The sequence below is a fragment of the Lipophrys pholis genome, assembly GCF_963383615.2.
Source record: "Lipophrys pholis genome assembly, chromosome: 14".
Lineage (NCBI taxonomy): Eukaryota > Metazoa > Chordata > Actinopteri > Blenniiformes > Blenniidae > Lipophrys > Lipophrys pholis.
This window is the reverse complement of record NC_137633.1, coordinates 2,017,147-2,037,832: the sequence shown is the minus strand read 5'-3', so window position 1 is coordinate 2,037,832 and position 20,686 is coordinate 2,017,147. Positions and strand designations below refer to the sequence as shown.

General features: G+C 48.6%; 1 protein-coding gene across 3 annotated transcripts; it reads left to right on the top strand.

Moving 5' to 3' along the window:
* The first annotated feature begins 762 nt into the window (after positions 1-762).
* mipol1 (mirror-image polydactyly 1) lies at positions 763-20,686 on the top strand. 3 transcript variants are annotated; one of them, XM_080479310.1, is made up of 15 exons: positions 763-991; positions 5,358-5,440; positions 9,528-9,624; positions 9,725-9,750; positions 9,857-10,070; positions 10,160-10,321; positions 11,427-11,514; positions 11,625-11,730; positions 11,874-11,988; positions 14,006-14,039; positions 14,133-14,303; positions 17,712-17,762; positions 19,184-19,278; positions 19,364-19,528; positions 20,473-20,686. In XM_080479310.1, exons 2-15 carry the CDS (start codon positions 5,431-5,433, stop codon positions 20,537-20,539), a joined length of 1,401 nt encoding a protein of 466 aa, XP_080335436.1. In that variant the 5' UTR covers positions 763-991; positions 5,358-5,430; the 3' UTR covers positions 20,540-20,686. The 3 variants fall into 3 exon arrangements, with proteins under 3 accessions (XP_080335436.1, XP_080335435.1, XP_080335434.1); XM_080479309.1 differs by having other exon boundaries at positions 11,874-12,000; XM_080479308.1 differs by lacking the exon at positions 763-991 and having other exon boundaries at positions 5,370-5,583; positions 11,874-12,000.

Genomic DNA, 20,686 nt, shown 5'->3' with positions numbered 1-20,686 from the left:
TTTTAGCCTCAAAGGCCACATTTTAATTTGTACTTTTTTTATGCCCCCGGCGAGCTCAGTAGGTAGAGCATGAGACTCTCAGTCTCAAGGTAGAGGGTTCATGTCCCACGCCGGGCGCCACCTTCCCGTGGGCTCTCCACCTGCAGGAAGGTTCTTTATGGGTGCAACGTGATCTGGGTGACGGTGCTCAGACTGACACCACCACCACCCAGAAACGGAGAAGAGGGAGAAAATGGATGGATGGACTTTTTTTTTTTGCGTCACAACTGCATACATGCACACGAAGCAGGTAAAGGTGTGTCGTAAAGTCAGTGAGTTCTGATTATATCTAAGGTGGAAACACCACCTTCTTCAATAGAAATGAACATACTGGAAAATGTTGACAATAAAGATAAATATACATAAAGTAACCGATCGATTGCACCCAGTACATGCTGCTCTGATGACTCCCCTCGTCCTATTTGTATATAAACACTTCTTCATTAAATATCACAGTACTTTTTGTCTACATGTAATACACAGTTTAACAAATGTCATGCTGTCATGTTATTTTAATGTTAATATTCTCTGTGGACAAACCGCTTTTTTGGTCCTAAAGGTTGCAGACTGCTCGACTTGGGGCTGTATTCTACTTATATATGTCTATATTTTGTGCTCTACTTGCATTACGTCCGAACGCCGATTCTACCTAAATATGTCTAGGTTTACTCTACTCACATACATCTATGTGTAACACAAGTCGGAGGACACGGTTTGTTTGGAGCGTAGAAGAAGAAAAGTGACACTAAATCAGACGTAGAGGAAGAACACGTCCGTGAGTTTGTTTTCGGCTCCAAAGTTTTAAAATCATTTAAAATCACAGAAACGGCCAGGACAAAGGGGACAGAGATACGGGACAGAGGGGATCAGAACCGGGACGGAGGAGACCCGAACCGGGACACAGGGGATCAGAACCGGGACGGAGGAGATCAGAACCGGGACCGGGGACTCGGTAAGTCCAGTGAAACACCAGAGAAATACACGAGTGAGCTAACAGGCTAACAGGCTAACTACGGTTCAATGTCAAAATGAAAAAAGGATGGTGTTATTGGGGAAAGCGGTGGACGGCAGCAGCTCTAGGTTTTTGGGATAAAGGGACGTTTAAAAGCTGCTGCCTCCTAAAACATGCCATTTAACTAATTTATTCTTTATTTAACAATATTATATACATAATGAGGCGTTCCAAATACTCACAACTTCCACGGGAAAACCTGCTCTAATATTGAAAAAAAAATAAAAAATAAAACACCCCAGCTTGATTATAATAAAAGAAAAACATGCAGAAGTTAACTTTATGAGGTTCTTCCAGAGTAATGACAGTTTTCTTAGTTTAGGCTGAGTGTCTGACAACAGTCACTTCCTTCTATTGAACATTTATTGTGTCAAAAGTAACAGTGGAAATATTTCTCCAGATCAAAACGACCAAGCTTCCAGAACTTTCAAAACAAAATGAGATTATTTGAATTGCTCAGCCTCAGATGAGATCTAGCGAGCAAAGCTGCCAAGGTTAATGTAAGAAATGAAGAAGGCAACGCACGTCCTAAAATAAAGTACATTAAACACACTTGACCACAAAAGCAAAATAATTAACAATATTCAAAGAAGATGATGATGATGATGATGATGATGATGTGTTCACTTACCACAGACTGAAACCAACATCCGGGGTTTACCGCCCCCAGCATGCAGGGGCCCAGCAGGGGGCGCTGCACTCATACTAATTGCACAACCTGCAGTATTAGCCATTAGACAAGGAAAATTAATAATGAAATATATAACTGAGCGATGATAAATGTAAGATGGAAATCTGGAAAAATAAATAATAAAAACGGGACAGAATTAAGGATACAAGTGGAATCATCAAGATTTTACTTTATTTCAAATGCTTTCTGATATGATAAAAACTCACTCATAATTACATATTTTTGTTATTCACACAAGGTACCATTTTTTTGTTGTTGTTTGTTGTTTGACTGTGTTTATTACATTAAGAGTTTGCATGTTCTTCCTGTGTCTGGGTTAATTCTGGGTGCTCTGGATTGCTCTGAAGTTATTCCACTAATTTGTACCGTAGCAGCATTCTGTTGTCAAACAGTGACATCTAGTGGTTCCAGATGGAAGCCTACTTAGATTTGAAATCACAATCTTGCCATTAGATCTCCTGAGACAAGAGAACTAACCATCTATGGCCCAAATATATTTTCTCTAAAAGTATTATTCACCAAAACCAAAATTCAACCTTTTTTATATTTTTTTCTCCAAATTAATAACATAAATTTTACTGTTTTGAGAGAATTCGTTTGCCTGAAAAACTCAAGCTTGAGTTTCTGCACTGAAATGGTTTGAGAAGTAAATGTGGACCAATCAAACAGCTGACTGGAGGTCATGTAACCTAAACAACCAGTGTGTGTGTGTGTCACTAACTAGTGTCACTGACCGGCCTGTGTACGTCTCATCTGTAACCAAGCATTTAACCAGATCTCAGCCACATTTTATCATCTGTCCGTGACGACGCCGTGTTCTGCTCTGTGATTGGTCGTCTGTCCGTTGGGATGATGTGTTCTGCTCTGTGATTGGAGGTTAGTAACAGCTTGTTTGTGTCTGTTTATTCTCAGATGAAATGTTTTTGCTGAAGACTTTGAGTCGACCTGCAGCTCTGCAGCTCCGACTGTGTTCTACCAAAACTTTACCTACACTCACCCTGTACACCAAGGTAGCAACGCCACTGTCCGTGAACACTACTGCAAACCATCATCAGCGAACACTCGTGTAAACCTTTGTCAATAAACACTTATGTATCATGTGACCTCTTGAATTCAGACTGTAAATTATTTTCTTTTTCACACGTCCATATCTTTCTGCTGCACTTTGTATCAACTAAAAGAAACTCATAATTGTAGTGACAGTATCAGATGACAGCTTGTGAGTAGTGTAGTTGTTTGTCAGTGTAATCAGATTACAACTGTCCCGACAGGACCCATGCCCTCTGTGTGATGAAGCCAAAGAACTGCTGGAGCCCTTCAAACACAGAGTGAGTGTGTGTACGTGTATGTGTATGTGTATGTGTATGTGTATGTGTATGTGTACGTGTACGTGTGATACAGCAAACCGCTAACCTGTGTGTGTGTGTGTGTGTCAGTTTGTGCTGCAGCAGGTGGACATCAGCCTCCCAGAGAACCGGCCGTGGTGCGTTCGGTACCGGTGGGACATCCCGGTGTTCCACCTGAACGGGCGGTTCGTGATGAAGCACCGCGTCGACGTGGCGCTGCTGGACAAACTGCTGCGTGAGGCCGAGACGCTCTGACGCCACCATTTCTTTTTCTTCAATAAACAATAAACAATCAACATCCACATGCTGCGTTCGGGTGTCGTGTTTCATATTCAATCGGCCACCATCAACCACGCAGTGACATCACGTACAGCCCCACCAGGTAAACGAGTCCTCATCAATATTTCACCTGCCGGCAGCTGCGGGCCAATCGCGGCCTGGCTCCGCCTGTGATCAGTGTGGCGGTTGCCATGGAGACGTTCTGTGCGTCCTCAGCCAGGTGTTTTTTCATGGCGTCAGGCAGCAGCAGAGCGGCGGACGTTCAGTTCGCTCTGCTCAGGGCCAAAAGGAAGATCTGTGAGCTGCAGCAGCAAATCCAGTGAGAGATCAGACGGCTGTAATCTGTAATCTGTGTAATCTGCAATATGTTTTTTATACACTTTAATCTATCGTGGTCATCTTTTATGTAAAACCTGTAATCTATCGCCTTTTATCTATCAGCTATTATCTATAATCTGTTATCTATAACCTGTCATCTATATTTTCTATTAACTGTAATCGAGTGTCTATAACTTGTAATCTATGAATATATTGTCTGTGAAAGAAACCCAATACCTCCACGAAAGAAATGGGAACAAATGGAAATTGAAAAAAAAAAATGCCGGATAGCCGAAGTGAGACTGAAGGAAAAACAGAGTAATGATTATTAATCAAATATTTCAAGAACAAAACTGCTGAATCAGGTACTGAATAATTACTTTGCTACTAGAACCTCCAAACATGACAACGTTCTCTATTAGAGACTTTTAGAGCAAAACCAGTTTTATTCCATCAAAAAACCAGAAATCTGTTTTAAATAATCTTGAAGATTTGACGTTTACTTGAAAAAACTCTGGACAGTTTTATTCTGGTGGTGTTTTCTCCCAACATCACTTCTTCATAACGTTTGATGAACCGTCACACATTTAAAAAGGTCATCTGGGAAACCTGAAGAAGAATTTAGATCCGACAGTTTTATTAAATACAGAATCCAATCGGACAGTTTTAGGCTAAATTTCCTTGAAACTAGTTTTTGTTCAGTTTAATTGCTTTTTAAGGAGGAATCATGGTTATAGGAAATATCAGTACAAAAACCGCCTTAATATAAATCATAAATCATATCAGGCTCAAGAGTTCAGCCTTGGTACTACAGTAGATCAGATCAGAAAACTTATGGTAACTCTGGATTCGTCTTCCTCAGGAGTCCATGAAATAAAATGTGGCGTGCCCCAAGGCTCGATCCTGGGCCCCTTTGCTCTTTCGTTTATAGCTTCTCCCAGTTGGCAAACCGTCAGGAGACATGGCTGCAACTGTCACAGTATGCAGATGATACTCTGCTGTATATTCAAGCATCGTTCCTGAAGCTCAGAGAGAGAAACGTCTTATACAAGTACTCACGTCGTCCATCGATGCATCTGAACAAGTCAGAAATCTGCGTGTCACATTTGACTCTGAGCTCAGTTTTATTCCATGTATTGCCGTAAAAACAGGCTTTTATCATCTAAAGAATATAAACTGTCTATTTCTCTCTCGAGCGAACGCAGAGATTCTGATGCTTTTATTTCCTTTCATATTGGTTAATGATAATAATACTGATAATAATACTGATAATAATACATTAAACTTGTATAGCATTGGTGTGGTTGGTTGGTTGACGGATCTGACCTAAGGCCGGCTCACACGGTGAAGTGTGTCAGATTATCCAGTGGCAGGATCATGTGACCTGAGGTCCTATAGTCACATGGAGCTGCTTGGTTTACTTCAATCTACTGTTTCTACTGGTAATAGTCTGCAGCAGGTGACCGTTCGAGTGGGTTTGGTGCTAAATTTGAACTAGTTTGGCCACTTTATATCAGTTAAACCAGTTGAACCTGCTTGTGTGTGTGTGTGTGTGTGTGTGTGTGTGTGTGTGTGTGTGTGTGTGTGTGTGTGTGTGTGTGTGTGTGTGTGTGTGTGTGTGTGTGTGTGTGTGTGCGTGTCTCAACCTGGTGTGTTTCTCTTGTGTTTGCAGTGAAACACCTCCAGAGGAAACCGGTCTGACCTCCTGGACGCCGAGTAAGGAGCTCCGTGACTCTCTGGTGGACATGTACAAAGGTCAGTACACAGTTAATAAAACGACCATGACAGCTAAAACTACTGCTACCGTGTAGTGTCGGGTGTAGTCGAGGTGGTGATGAAGAGGAGCTGCTCTGTGTCTGATCTAGAACCTGAGGAGTTTGTTGAGAACCGGCGAAGCTGTAAGTACTCAGTGTGTCCACCAGAGGGAGCCGTGCTCCTTCACACAGTTTCTACTGCAGCCAGAACTGCTTTAACTAGTACTACTCCTACTAAAAGATTTTTTCTGATGTGCATGAAGTGAATGGATTGATGAACGTGTGAGTGATGAAAGAGTGGTGGTGCCGGTTGGTTCTGGCCTCGGCTTTAATCTGCAGAGTAAATCTTGAGTCGAGGACATCGGTACATCCGATGTTTGCCGGCTGAGAGCGCCGCGTGACACCGGGGGATCAAACCCGCAGGAGATCACAGAGAGCCGGTTGCCATGACAATGCCACGGACTGACGTGACAGAGAGGGTTTGTCCTCCACCTGAACAGGTGTTCAGGAAGTTCAGGGTTTTTCAGGTGGATCAGGTTTTGAGGCGTTCGGGCTGATCAGGAGGTTCTGGCTCTCAGGTGAGTCAGGTAGAGAGCCAGGTACTGGGCCAGGTAGAGAGCCAGGTACTGGGCCAGGTAGAGAGCCAGGTACTGGGCCAGGTACTGGGTCAGGTACAGGGTCAGGTACTGGGTCAGGTACAGAGCCAGGTACTGGGCCAGGTAGAGAGCCAGGTACTGGGCCAGGTACTGGATCAGGTACAGAGCCAGGTACAGAACCAGGTACTGGGCCAGGTACTTGGTCAGGTACAGGGTCAGGTACTGGGCCAGGTACTGGGTCAGGTACTGGGTCAGGTACAGAGCCAGGTACAGAGCCAGGTAAAGAGCCAGGTACTGGGTCAAGTACTGGATCAGGTACAGAGCCAGGTACAGAGCCAGGTACTGGGTCAGGTACAGAGCCAGGTAGTGGGACAGGTACTGGGTCAGGTACAGGGTCAAGTACTGGGTCAGGGAGGATCAGATCAATCAGGTTTTTAGGTTTTCAGGTGGATCGCGTGTTCAGACAGGAAGTGTTTGTTCACACTGACGAATCAAATGTAGAACTTTCACACTATATGGCATTCATGAACAAATACCATTAGTGTGTGTGTGTGTGTGTGGGGGGGGGGGGGGGGTAAACTTTAACTTGTTCTAAAACTTTATTTTGATTGAGTGCTTTCAAACACACACACACACACACACACACACACACTGCGGTCAGTAGTTTAATTTACTCACAGATGAAGAAGACAAAAGCCGAGTGAGACAAAGAGTGAATGAGAGAGTCATGTGAACTGTGTTAAACCTGCAGTGTGGGTGGTCCACACACACACACACACACGCACGCACGCACGCACGCACGCACGCACGCACGCACGCACGCACGCACGCACGCACGCACGCACGCACGCACGCACGCACGCACGCACGCACACACACACACACACACACACACACACACACACACACACACACACACACACACACACACCGCACGCACGCACGCACACACACACACACACACACACACACACAGAGCAGCTCCTTCAATCTGTTCAGACGATGGATTTCCGTGGCGCCGGATCAAACACACACGAACACGTCTGATCATAAATAAACATGTAGAATAGACAAACAAACAAACAAACAAACTTCACAAATGGAAACAAACAAATATTTTTCTTTTCCACTAATATTACTAAATGAATTTTTCGAAACATTTGTGAATGTTTATAATGTTTACATATAAAATTACATTTCAACTGCAGACTGTGTGTGTGTGTGTGTGTGTGTGTGTGTGTGTGTGTGTGTGTGTGTGTGTGTGTGTGTGTGTGTGTTATTATATCACGTTTTTTTTTAAAACTGTATTCTTTGTGGCCAATCAGAAGTCTCTGTTGTCCTCAGCCAATAGGATGTGAGTAGTGATGTCATTCTACTTTAATCAAGTACTTTAGCCCGAGTATTAATTCATTTCCATGATTAGCAGCTAGCATGTCTGTTAGCTGGCTAAATAGCCTCTTTAGCATTGTTAGCACAGCTTCGTGTTTTGCTCGAAGCCACAGAAGACTACGAGCTGAACAGTGCTAACCAGTGCTGACCAGTGCTGACCAGTGCTAACCAGTGCTGACCAGTGCTAACCAGTGCTGACCAGTGCTGACCAGTGCTGACCAGTGCTAACGTGTTGAACTATTGGAACGTCAGTGAAGAATCATTTGTTGTGTTGGTGTTTGTGGGGGCGGAGTCACGTCCTGCTCTCATTGGACAAAAGGCAGGTTGCACCTGGACAGGTGAAAACATTCATTCAACATTCAAGTCTGATGGCAAAAGTGTTCACAGACAATGGTGTTCGGAAGAGCTTACGGGCCCCAGAATTCAGGAGTGTTCACAGACAATGGTGTTCGGAGAAGCTTACAGGCCCCAGAATTCAGGAGTGTTCACAGACAATGGTGTTCGGAAGAGCTTACGGGCCCCAGAATTCAGGAGTGTTCACAGACAATGGTGTTCGGAAGAGCTTACAGGCCCCAGAATTCAGGAGTGTTCACAGACAATGGATTCCAGAAGTGTTAACTTCTTTCCTTTTACAGGAAATGATTTCAGAATTGTTCTCTGGCAATGGTTTCCAAAAGTATTCACTGTCGATGGATTTGAGAATTGTCCACAGACCGTGGTTATGAGAGAATAAATTTACTTGCATGTTACGGTGGAGTTGTTTGAACACTCTGTAGGGAAGGTTTTGCGTGTCGCCTGTTGTCGGCTGACCTCTGACCTGCAACGTCCGTCCCAGAAAAACCCGAACGACGTTGTGATGAAATGAAGTTGGACAAAGTTTTTTTCTGCCGATGTCGGATGTGTGAACGCAGATTGTCAGTCGGGATGTTTGAGACCGGCGGAGGCTCCTGATTGGACGGACAGCCGAGTGATGTCAGGGCCGAATTGTTTGCATGTTTTCTGTATGTTGTGTTTTTATGTGTTTTTATGTGTGTGTGTGTGTGCGTGTGTGTGCGTGTGCGTGCGTGTCCTCTGTACGTCGGGCCTCTGCTCGGCTTAATGTCCGTATCTAAATTCATGTGCGGCGTGGCGGCGGCGTGGCGGCGGCGTGCAGTCGGCGGGGCGGATCACGGGCGGATTGTGTTGGATTTGAGCTGAAGCCTCTTTAATCATGGTAACACCGTCATTAATATTCATGCAGTCAGCTGGAGCAGCCGACACTCAGCGCTGCAAACTTTCTGCACAAAATGTATTAAATACAGCTTAAAACATTAATGGACTTCAGTTTATATTACATGAAGCGGAGGGGGGGAGGAGGGGGGGGGCGCGCCTCTCCTCATTGGCTCATGCAGATTGGTCCTCTGATTGGCCTCAGTTTCTTCCCTTTTTTCCGCAGATTTTTCCATCTTTGACGAGACTTCAAAGCGAGCGCGAGGCATGAACGCTCATTTAGGAGGATTTAGCCACATTAGCACATCTGTAACTGTACATGAATAATAAGGAGAGCCGGCGGCTCAATCAGACCTGAGTCCACAAGGAGATCAGAGGCGGGGGGGGAGGGGAAGGGAGGGGGGGGGGGGGGGGGGGGGGTGATGAGGAAAAGTTTGAAAGTGATTGAAATTATTCTCCAACAAGTGAAATTCAGCTGTTTCACAACCCCAGAGAGGATCGGGTCTGAGACCGGAACCAGGACTAATCTGGAGGGTCTGAAGGAAGAATCGCTGCTTGTGTGTGTGTGTGTGTGTGTGTGTGTGTGTGTGTGTGTGTGTGTGTGTGTGTGTGTGTGTGTGTGTGTGTGTGTGTGTGTGTGATTAATTACCCTTGAAACAATAAGTGCTAAACGAGGGATGTGACACTAATTTAATTACACCTGAGGAGCTGCGCTCTGATTGGTGGGTTTGTTGAGGACAGTCATTATTGTCCTTAACGAGGTTTTGAAGATGTTTGTTCTGATGAACACACACACACACACACACACACACACACACACACACACACACACACACACACACACACACACACACACACACACACACTTCAGCTGCTGTGTGTTTCCTTCCATAGATAATCCCAGAGTTAACGAGGAACTGCGACGTCGTCTGCCTTCACCTGCGAGACAGCAGCTCAGCAACACCACACTGCAACTGGACAGCAGTGAGAGGTGTGTGTGTGTGTGTGTGTGTGTGTGTGTGTGTGTGTGTGTGTGTGTGTGTGTGTGTGTGTGTGTGTGTGTGTGTACTAACAGTTTCTTCTTCTTTCAGGTTGGAGGTTGTTGGTGGTTTTCAAGGTAACTTGATTTCTGATCACTTTAATTTGCATCATTGATGAGAAATACTCCTCAGAGTGAAATACTGTAAATGTCTTGTTTCCTCCATTGTCTTTTCTGTTTTCAGCCCATCAGCATCTCACAGAGGTCTCACCCCTCTCCCACAGGAAGTCTGCCTCACCCGTCTCACCCCTCTCCCACAGGAAGTCTGCCTCACCCGTCTCACCCCTCTCCCAGAGGAGGTCTATATCACCGGTTTCACCCCTCCTAAACCGGGGTTCTGTCTCACCCCTCTCATACAAGCGATCTGCCTCACCCGTCTCACCCCTCCTAATCAGGAGGTCTGTCTCATTTTTCTCCCACACTCGGTTTGTGTCACCCCCTCTCGCTCTGGATGTCTGTCTCACCCCTTCTCACCCGTCCCCGCCAGGAGGTCCGTGTCTCCGCTGTCTGGCCAGGCTGCCGGAGCAGGAGGGGGGATGGAGGCGGGGTTCTCCCCCAGCAGAGGCGCGTCTCCTCGGGCAGACAGTCCTGAGGAGGGCGCTGCTCCTAGCCCCGCACCCAGAAGACACCTGTCGAGTGCAGCGGACAGGTGAGGAGGCGTGTCTCCACTACGACCAATCACGTCACTGTAAAACATTGGCGTTCCGAAACAGAGTGAACGTTAATGACGGTGTGGAGGGCGGACGTTAGCATTAGCACAGTGCTAGCCCCTCAGTGTCTCGCCGTCTGTGGTCGATTAGTTTCTTCGCTCGGGGGATTTTTATTAAAAACTTTTATTGCTTTTCATTAAACTTCCATTTATTTATTTTTTCTTCTTTTGATGCTTTTTGAGATAAATTTGTGTTTCTGCCTCTGAGCTGCATCCGTGTCTGAAAGCGGGCGTTTAAATTTAGATTTGATTAGCGTTAGCGTGTGAGCAGACAGAAATAGACGATCACTGACGGCTGCTCTTATAAAAGCAGAAACAGTCAATTACAGGCGACACTGTCACCTCCGTCTTATTTACCCGCTTTATTACGCCCTCGCTCCGTGACCTTTAAGGTGATATGAGAGAATTATTATTAAACTACAGATGCAGATCCACTTGTCTCCACCAGGGGGCTCAAACACCCAAAAACACCCTGAAAGACACTGAAACGCCCCAAAACATACTGAAGATTCTGAAACACCACAGAAACAACCCCAGACTCCCTGAACACTCATTGAAACACACTGAAATGCCCAAAGACACACTTAAATAACCCATAGTCACTGAAAACACCCCAAAACCCACCAAAACACCTTAAAACTCTCTGACTCTTAAACACACCAAAACACACTTAAGAATTCCCAAACTCACATAAAACACCCCAAAACTCTCAGAAACGCATGTAAACACCCCAAAACTTCTCGGACCACCCCCAAACTCAGTGAAACACCCCAAACTTCTCTGACACACCTTGAAACACCCTAAAATTGCTGAAATGCCCCTAAACACCCCAAAACACACTTAAGCAGCCCAGAACTCACTGAAAACACCCAAACAACTACCTGACATACACAAAACACCACAGAACCCCACTGTCACACTGTAAAATACCATGGAAAATACTGAAATACCCGGAAACATCCAGTTGTTTCTCATGTCTTGCTTGTTGTTGTTGTTTTTGTGTTTTATTGTTTGTGTTGTGATCAGTGTTGTTTTCTGTCCTCAGTCTGAACCCACCACGACATTTTAATGAAGATAAAAACATCTCGCTGCTCCTGAAAGAACTCGACAACCTGAGACTGACCAACAGCACGGTGAACACACACACACACGCACACACACACACACACACACACACACACACACACACACACACACACACACACAGAGTTGTGGGTGTGACTTGTGTTTGTGTGTGTTGCAGCTGCAGGAGCAGCTCGTTATGAAGGAGAAGGAGCTGAGGAGCAGAGAGGTGGAGGAGGAGCTGAGGGAGGAGCTGCAGGAGGTGCGACACTGGGAGAGACCCACAGGTAAGGGGGAGATCTTCCTCCTCATCTTCATCTGACCCCCCCCCCCCACACACACACACACACCTTGATTTACTTCACCTGACAGCTCCTCTCTCCTCCTCTCCTCCTCTCCTCCTCTCCTCCTCTCCTCCGCTCCTCCTCAGCGGTGTTGGAGGAGGTGCTGGCTGCTCAGAAGGAAAGGGATCAGGCTCTGATGTCACGACTCCTGCTGGCCAATGAGGAGCGAGATGAAGCTCTGCTCCGCGTCCGCCGTCTGCAGCAAGTGGCCGAGTAACTAACCTTCTTCACTCCACAGGACTAGTTGACTGAGTCGTTGTCCAGTTAACTAGTCGTCAGGTTGACGTGTCACCAGCTGCACCTTCTGATACCAGAAGGTTCAGTTTGGATTGTGACGGGGTCGGAGTGAGTTCTCCTGCAGGAGGTGCTGGTTCCTCCTGACTCCTCTGTACTCTGCTCTGAGTTACTGATGAGTCCACCTCCTCCTCCTCCTCCTCCTCCCCAGTCTTGTTTAAAAACTGTGAAATGAGCTCTCATCCTCTTGAAAGATCCAAATTGAGCAGAAAATCTAATTAGAGGTAAACCCCCCCACCCCTCCACCCCCCACCCCCAGGAGGAGGAGGTAATTGATATTGGAGGCCACAATCCTTTTTATGAGGGCCAGAATATGGAGGAGCATGTTCCATCTGTCAGGACTCTGTGTGTGTGTGTGTGTGTGTGTGTGTGTGTGTGTGTGTGTGTGTGTGTGTGTGTGTGTGTGTGTGTGTGTGTGTGTGTGTGTGTGTGTGTGTGTGTGTGTGTGTGTGTGTGTGTGTGTGTGTGTGTGTGTGTGTGTGTGTGTGTGTGTGTGTGTGTGTGTGTGTGACATTGACCGGCATTCAGCAGGGTCCAGAACCTCATGTTGGACCTCATTGCTCTTTGCTGTGTTGAGCTGGAATTAAAGGAGGAGCAGTGAGGAGTTAGAGGAGGTGGTAGATGAGGAGTGGTGAGGAGCAGCAGTGAGGAGTTGGACGAGTTAGGTCACGTTTTAAAAGAGGAGTTGGATGAGGAGTGGTGAGGAGATAAAGGAGGAGGTAGACGAGAAGCAGTGATGAGTTAGATGAAGTTTTAGATGAGGAGCAGAAGGAGCATTGAGTAGGAGCAGTGAGGAGTTGGAGGAGCGGTGAGGAGTTAAAGGAGCAGTGAGGAGTTGGAGGAGGAGTATTGAGTAGGAGCAGTGAGGAGTTGGAGGAGCGGTGAGGAGTTGTTGGAGGAGGAGCAGTGAGGAGTTAAAGGAGGAGTTGGAGGAGCAATGAGGAGTTAAAGGAGCAGTGAGGAGTTGGAGGAGGAGTTGGAGGAGGAGTATTGAGGAGGAGCATTGAGGAGTTGGAGGAGTGGTGAGGAGTTAAAGGAGGAGTTGGAGGAGCATTGAGGAGGAGCAGTGAGGAGGTAGATGAGGAGCGGTGGTGAGTTAAATGAGGAGTTGGATGAGGAGTTGGAGGAGGTGCAGCAGGAGCATTATTGGAGCGTCCTCTCTTTCATTACCTGCTCTCCCTGCTGAGCCTCCTCGGCCACCTTATTACAGTTTATTACAGCAGCAGCATCAGGCTCAATGAAAAGAGCCTCCCATAGGAGGAGGAGGAGATCAGCTAGTAACCAGCTGCACAGACCCCCTCCCTCCCTCCTCCTCCTCCTCCTCCCCTGCTGCCGGCCGCTCGGCCCACGCTCCTGCCGCTTCACCACGAATCCAAAAATACGGCGACTTCAGGGAGCGCCGCCGGAAATTACTGCAGCGGCGCCGCGGTCATCTACAGCCCGCCGCAATATGTGCAGCTCGGGGGCCCCAGAGGGCCCCTCCTCCTCCTCCTCCTCCTCCTCCTGCTCCTCACCGCTACAGGGCCCCTCCTCCTCCTACTCCTCACTGCGATAAGGCCCCACCTCCTCCTGCTCCTCACCGCTACAGGACCCCACCTCCTCCTACTCCTCACTAATCCACACGTCCACCTGTAATATGGGCAGCACAGTGGCGCCAACAGGGCCAAAGCTCAGAGCTACACAACACAATGACTGCAACATCCATCCATCCATCCATCCATCCATCCATCCATCCATCCATCCATCCATCCATCCATCCATCCATCCTTCCATCCATCCGTCCATCCATCCATCCATCCGTTCATCCATCCGTCCATCCATTATTGTGAAGCTATCTCAAAATATCATCTAAACCAGCAGATGTTCTCAGTGGTTAAGTGTTTGGTAGTTAGTTGGCGGTGATAGTTTGTTCTTCTGTCTCCAGGACCGACAGCAGTAACCAGGACGACCGCGAGCAGGTACAACTAGTCACCGTATTGTTAACCAGTTAACCCTGGCGGTCGTTTCCCCTCTTCACGCGGGTTAATAACCGCTGCTGTTTCAATCCTCAGGACGTGGACGAGCTCCTCCGCTGCGTCTGCGAGGCCGACTCGGCACATGAGATTCGCCACGTTGGATCCACTCTGGTTCAGCGGCTGCGGTTGGCATGGCAACGAAGAAATAACATCACGGCGCAGGAAATGAACGCTGTGATGGAGGAGAGAGACGCGTGCGTGGCCAAGGTGAGCCGTCCTCCTGTGAAGGTGTTATGGGGCGGGTGGTCGCTGTGTCACTGAGAACCTGCTGGATGTTCCAGAAACTTCTGTTCGTCTTAGTGCAGTGGTGTGGCCGTGCAGTGGTGTGGCCGTGCAGTGGTGTGGCCGTGCAGTGGTGTGGCCGTGCAGTGGTGTTGGCCGTGCAGTGGTGTTGGCCGTGCAGTGGTGTTGGCCGTGCAGTGGCGGCGCAGGGAATGGAGAAGCTCGGCGGTGTTGTGCATGCGTTTGCACGTGCACATTTGTGGCGGTGGCCGTGCGCAGTGGCAGCTGTGTGCAGCGGTTGGCGTGTACGCGTACACCGGTTGCCGTGGTGATGAGGGTAAATAGTTGGTGATTGTGCGACTGATTAAAAAGTTTAAAGTTGGAAGAAGAAGAAATCTCCTCCTGAGGATGATTATTATCTGAGTTCAGTTCACAGAGTTTATTACCAAAACCTGCAGAGCGCCGGATTTATTACCCACAATTCACCCTGATTCATATACCGCTCTCTGTGGGAGGATCAGGAGGAGGAGGAGGAGGAGGAATGGGGGTGAAATGAAAAACCAGAAGTCTGACTGATGGAGGGATGACAGAGAGAGCGAGAGAGAGAGAGAGCTCCCAGCATGCCGTGTGGTCTCGGGGCCCAGAAGCTCCGCCCCTTTCCGATGTTCGCCTCAGATCAGACACCTTCATTTGTGACTGACAGTTGACTGTTGCCATGGCAACGGGACTGCAGCAGCATGGCCAAACACGGGTTACCACGACAACCATCGTCAGGGGAGCAGAAGAGGACAAAGTGGTTCACCGAAAAAATGAAACAAAAGAGATTCCAAATACTTTAAAACACAAATACTATAAACGCTATGCATTAAGATACTTTATTTGCAAATATTTTAGATACAACTACTTTATGTACAAATACTTTAAAACCACCCTACTACTTATAAAAATACTTTATTTACAGGCTCAGGTCCAGGTTTACATTCAAATTATAAATAAATTGAATACAAATATTTAAGATAGAAACAGTTACACACAAATACCATGAATACTAATACTCCAGTCCACAGATGATTTAGAAGTGACTCCTTGTCGTTGTGAAACACATTCACTCACACACACACACCAGTGTAGCAGCAAGTCGCTCAGTCTGTCCACTGAAGCCCCGTTTACACGACAACGGCGCTCAGAGCCCCTGGAAATGCAACTTTTTAAAAAAGGCTCCTGAGGTGGAACTTTTCGAAAAATGCTCTGAAGGAAATGCACATTTCTGAAATTGTGCATGAGTAATGTGGCTGTAGTAACTAGTTCTTCTGCAATCAGAACAGCGTTTCCGCCATGGTGTCATGACTCCCAGTCTGTAGTCTCCTGGGACTTTTATTTTGACAGTCACCATAATAACAATCCACTAGAATGTCCGTGTTCTCCCATTGTCGATGTTCAGAGCTCATTGTTCTCTGCTGCGTGTGCGAGTGGTTTCAGTACTAAAACAAACAACGGCACCAACTAGTGGCCGTTTAAAGGGACATCGTATTCAAATGGCTGCTGGGTAAATGCAAAACTTTTCTCAAATGAAAACGAGGCGTTTTCACCTTTCAACGTTGTCATGGAAACGGGGCCGAAGAGCCGGCGGGGGATCGAACCTGAAACTTTGCGTTTGAAAATGGAGCCACTCCAGTGACGTGTGTCGACAGACGGTGGATTTCAGTGTTTCAGTTGTTTCTGCTTCTTCCTGATTTCTGTTGATTCTCTGAATGTTTGAGTGACATTAGTCACTGGAGACGGTGGAATCCCTGAAGCTCTTGATAATCCCAGAAATTTGAAATGTTGAAGTCTGAACTTCCGACGTGCTGACCTTTGACCTCAGTCGTCACATTTTACACGTGAAGCAACCTTTTACAGTCTGTTGTTGCCCCCGTCACAACGTTTCTGAATCCCACTCAGTTTCTCAGGACTGTTTACACTTTACTTCTCTTCCTCGTCTGTTTCTGCTCTGGTCTTCACGCCGCCCCCCGCCCCCAGCCCCCCACCCCCAGCCCCCTGCCACCTATCCCCCACCCCCCGCCCCCCGGCCGGCTGCTGAGGCGGGACAGCGTGTGCAGTGAACCTCCGCCCCACCTCCATTAACCTTCGCAAAACTGGGCGTCGCACCGGCGTCCCACGGCATCCCCGGGTCGACCGCCGCTAACCGCGTCGATTTTCGCCCCGCCGCCATCTTTTAACAGCCCGCCCCTCCGCGTTAACACCACCCCTCCACGGTAACACCTTAATCCCACCCTTGCGCTGCCGCCGCGCCGCACAGAAATATGTTTCAAATGCCGGTGTAATCCTCGCAGGAGAAGAAGAAGAGAGAGAGCACTCCAGGCTGGAGGATTCCTCTCCTCCCCCCCGCAGCTCGCCGATCCCGCGCTCACGCTCCTCATCTCTCAGGGATTATCTCCCCCCGCAGCCGGGGCTTCTGGGAAATATGAGAAAAGTGGGGGGGTGCGTTCTCTGAGCGCGCTCAGTGAGCGGCGGCCGGCAGCTGCTTCTTATTGAACTAATATCAGGTAATTACAGGTTATTACACCTTATTGGAGCTCACCTGCAGCCGCGCAGCTCCCTCGCCTGAAGGTTGTGGGTTTGATTCCCGCAGGCGGGCACTCCACCGAGGACTCGTGTCTGAGGAGGAGTGAACCCGGCGTGATGCGTTCACTGACTCGCCGTTCTCCTCTCCGTGTTTCACGTGGTCATTGAAAGCCTTGCAGAACTGAACCGAGAACCACTGCACGGACACTGGGACACTCCCACTACCCACCGTCTGCGAGCACAGTTCATTCTGACATCCACGAATAAAAGTTCAAGCTGGACACACACACACACACACACACACACACGCACACACACACACACACACACACACACACACACACACACACACACACACACACACACACACACACACACTGTATCTTTACAGACTGGAAGCTCGAAATATACTGTAAACAGTTTATTTACAGGAGAGTATCTCACTCACTCACTCACTCACTCACTCACTCACTCACTCACTCACTCACTCACTCACTCACTCACTCACATCAACACTGAAGATGAACCATCACAGCAGTTACCTACTGGTTAACTCGTGTTTAAACTGTTCATATCACATTAAAACTGCTGGTTAACTCATTTCTAAACTGCAGTTTAACTTATATTTAAAAAGCTGCTTCCCTCATAGTTAACCGGCTGGTTAACTGATGTTTAACCTGCTGTTTAACTATGGTTGGTTAAGTTTTAGCTAAATTTCAGCTGGTTGAACTTTTATTCAGCCAGTGGTTGACTGATGACTGGTGGCGACCTGCTGGTTGGCGACTGTTAACTAGTTTTAACATTTAACTTCTGGTGTCGTCTCCTCAGTGTAAACGTCTGGAGGACTTCATGCAGGACAGTGAGCAGCAGCCCAGCCAGGTTAGTGTGTGTGTGTGTGTGTGTGTGTGTGTGTGTGTGTGTGTGTGTGTGTGTGTGTGTGTGTGTGTGTGTGTGTGTGTGTGTGTCGCTGCGTCTGTGTCTTTCTGTGGAAACAAATTAAATGTTATTAACGTTTCCTCCTGAAGCCTCTTTAATTAGCGCCGGGCCTCCCAAGGATTAAAGCCTGCGCAGCTTTTTCATTTCACTCCGAGGCTCCAGCAGCTGCTCAGGATCCACCGCCAGACCTGGACCTGGACCTGGACCTGGACCTGGACCTGGACCTGAGAGGCAGGAAGAAGGGAGCAGCTCTTCAGTGTGTAGTTGGCCTCAGGAGGGTCGGACGAAGTGACAGAGGTCAGAGGTCGTTGCATTAGACGAGCTGATTGGTGGACTGGTGTTAGCTCTGCCCATCCAAACTGCAAAAACCTTCGGTGGCTCCGACTGTCCTCCCACAACCAGAACGAGGACCGGGACCTCCTGGTGGACCAGGAAGCTCCTCCATTGTGATAATTAAAGCTTCCCCTCATTTCCAGTCGTCCCCCCCCCGCCCCCCCCCGGCTCCCCTCTTTTGTTGACCTTCACTCCTCATGTTAAAGTTCAAAGTACGTTCCTTTCATTACCCCCCCTCTCCGACTCTCCCTCACCTCCTGTCCTGCTCCTGCAGTAATTAAAGATTCGTCCTTCCTCCTCCTCTTCCTCCTCTTCCTCCTCCTCTCTCTGGTTTATGCCGTCTCCTCGTGCTGAGGGAGGTGTTACCCCCCCCCCCCACCCCCCACCCCCCACCCCCTCCCCGGTTGACCCTCCCCCGTCATGTTAAAGGTCACCGTGGCGACGCTGCGTTTGGAAAGATGTGGATTAATAAACCAGCGGCTCGTTTGAAGCGTCTCCTCCGGCCCCGCAGGAGAAGACACATATTTACCTCCGTTTGAAGTCGCACTTTAAACCCTCTCCTCCTGCTTTAATGAGGAGGAGCAGGACGAGAGAGGAGGCGGAGGAGCTACGAGAGAGAGCGAGAGAGAGAGAGAGAGAGAGGAGGTGGAGGAGACTGTCTGTGAGGGTCAGATTTTAGCTTTTAACTCGGAGACCTCCGCCATCTTTTACAGTCTGTTGCCTCCACAGGGACAGAGCAGATGAAGGCCTCTGCAGCCAGGTAACACACACATTGTTTACAGTCTCTATGGAAACGTGAGGACGCCTCCCTAATCCTCCTCCTCCTCGTCTTCGTCCTGATCAACAAACAGAGAAATCCCTGCTCGGTACCTGGAGCTGCAGCGGGGCGAAGCTCTTAATGAGTCCATTAGTTAATTAATCCCCGGTGTGAAGAGCGCTCGCCGTCGCTGCACTAAAACACGGAGCGGCGGCGCTCTCGGCCAATCAGCTCTCTCCTGAGCCTCAATCCTATGCTTCTTTGGTCCAATCAGGAGCAGCTGTTGAGCCTTCAGAGGGACAGAGACCGGGCACTGGAGGACCGGCGGCGGCTGGAGGCGGAGCTTCAGGCTCTTCGGTCCAGACGCAGGTGAGCGGAGAAGGACCTTAACAAGTCGTATAATCTGTTGTTTCTGGGCCCAGTTCTGGTTTTTATGTTTTTATTTTTGGGTCAGCCTTCAGGATCTGACTCCGCCCCCTCAGCCCTCTTTGGCCACGCCCCCTCAGGGAGCCCCCCTGCTGGTGGATCTGCGGCAGCTGTCACTGGAGAAGCAGAGCGTGGAGGCGGAGCTCCGCCGCTGCCAGGAGGCGGAGCAAGACGCAGTGGAGAAAGTCCACAGGTGCGAGTTCCCGTGTTACTCTCCTCCCGTTCCCATGGCAACCGCAGGCAGGTTAACCTGTTCACTAGTTCACTGACCTGCTGGTTAGTTCATCAGTTCAGTGATGAACTGTGACGTCACTGTTGTCTCTCCCGGCTCCGGGTCGGAGTGCCGGGACTCGCCGTCCCAGGTTTTCTGGCCTCAGTTGGGGTTTGTGTGTCAGTGGGTTTACGGCGGCTCTGAGGCACAGTGGAGCGCCCCGACGCTCTCACATGAAACTCTTACAGAGTCGTCAGAGTGAAACATGTTGCGGCGCTCTCTGGGAGGCGTTCAGAGGCCTGTTAAGCGCGTGGGACTAAGGAGCTTTGGTGGAGATGATTCGTATTCAGCGGGCATCGGTTCGATTCCATCAGGAAGAATTAATCCTGCAGATTTGGCCTGAAGCGCGCTGACGGCGCCGCGCTCAATAACGTGACTTCTGCTGCTGCCGCCGCTCCTCTCATCAGCCTGAAGATGAAGGGATGAGATTCGTGATGAAGACAGCTTAAGTCGTCCGTCTGCGTCCCGCGCCGTCCTCCCGGGCTCAAACCCGGCGCCAGCAGGGGGGCGGCCGGCGCTGAAGAGCAGAGAGAGCTGGTGTTTGCTCTGATCTGTGATTATTACTTTCATTTGATGAGACTCGCACAGCCTCCCAAAGTCACATGGGGACAGCTTCCCACTGCACCACCTCCTCCGTCCACGCCACACAGAACCTGTCAGACCACACTGAGGGTTCAGACCTCTGCAGCTGGAAACATGGTGCTAATGCTTAATTCTGTTCTTCCTGTTTCCTGCTGATTCCTCCTTCTGTCTCCTCCTGTCTCCTCTTATCTCTTCCTCCTGTCTCCTCCCTTGTCTCCTCCTCCTGTCGCCTCCTGTCTCCTCTTGTCTCCTCCTCTTGTCTCCTCCTTCTGTCTCCTCCTCAGGTTGGAGCGGCTGGTGGAGGTGTTGAGGAAGAAGGTGGGGAGTGGACGTCTCCGCGCCGTCGTCTGATTGGGCGGATTCTTCATTTGTTTGTGTTTCTATAAGTTTATCGCTTCATTTTAGATGTTGTTGTTGTTGTTGTTGTTGTTGTTTACTTCTCTGCCGTTCTTCTAGTTTTCAACTCAAACTGAACAATAAAAAATTATTTTTCATCCG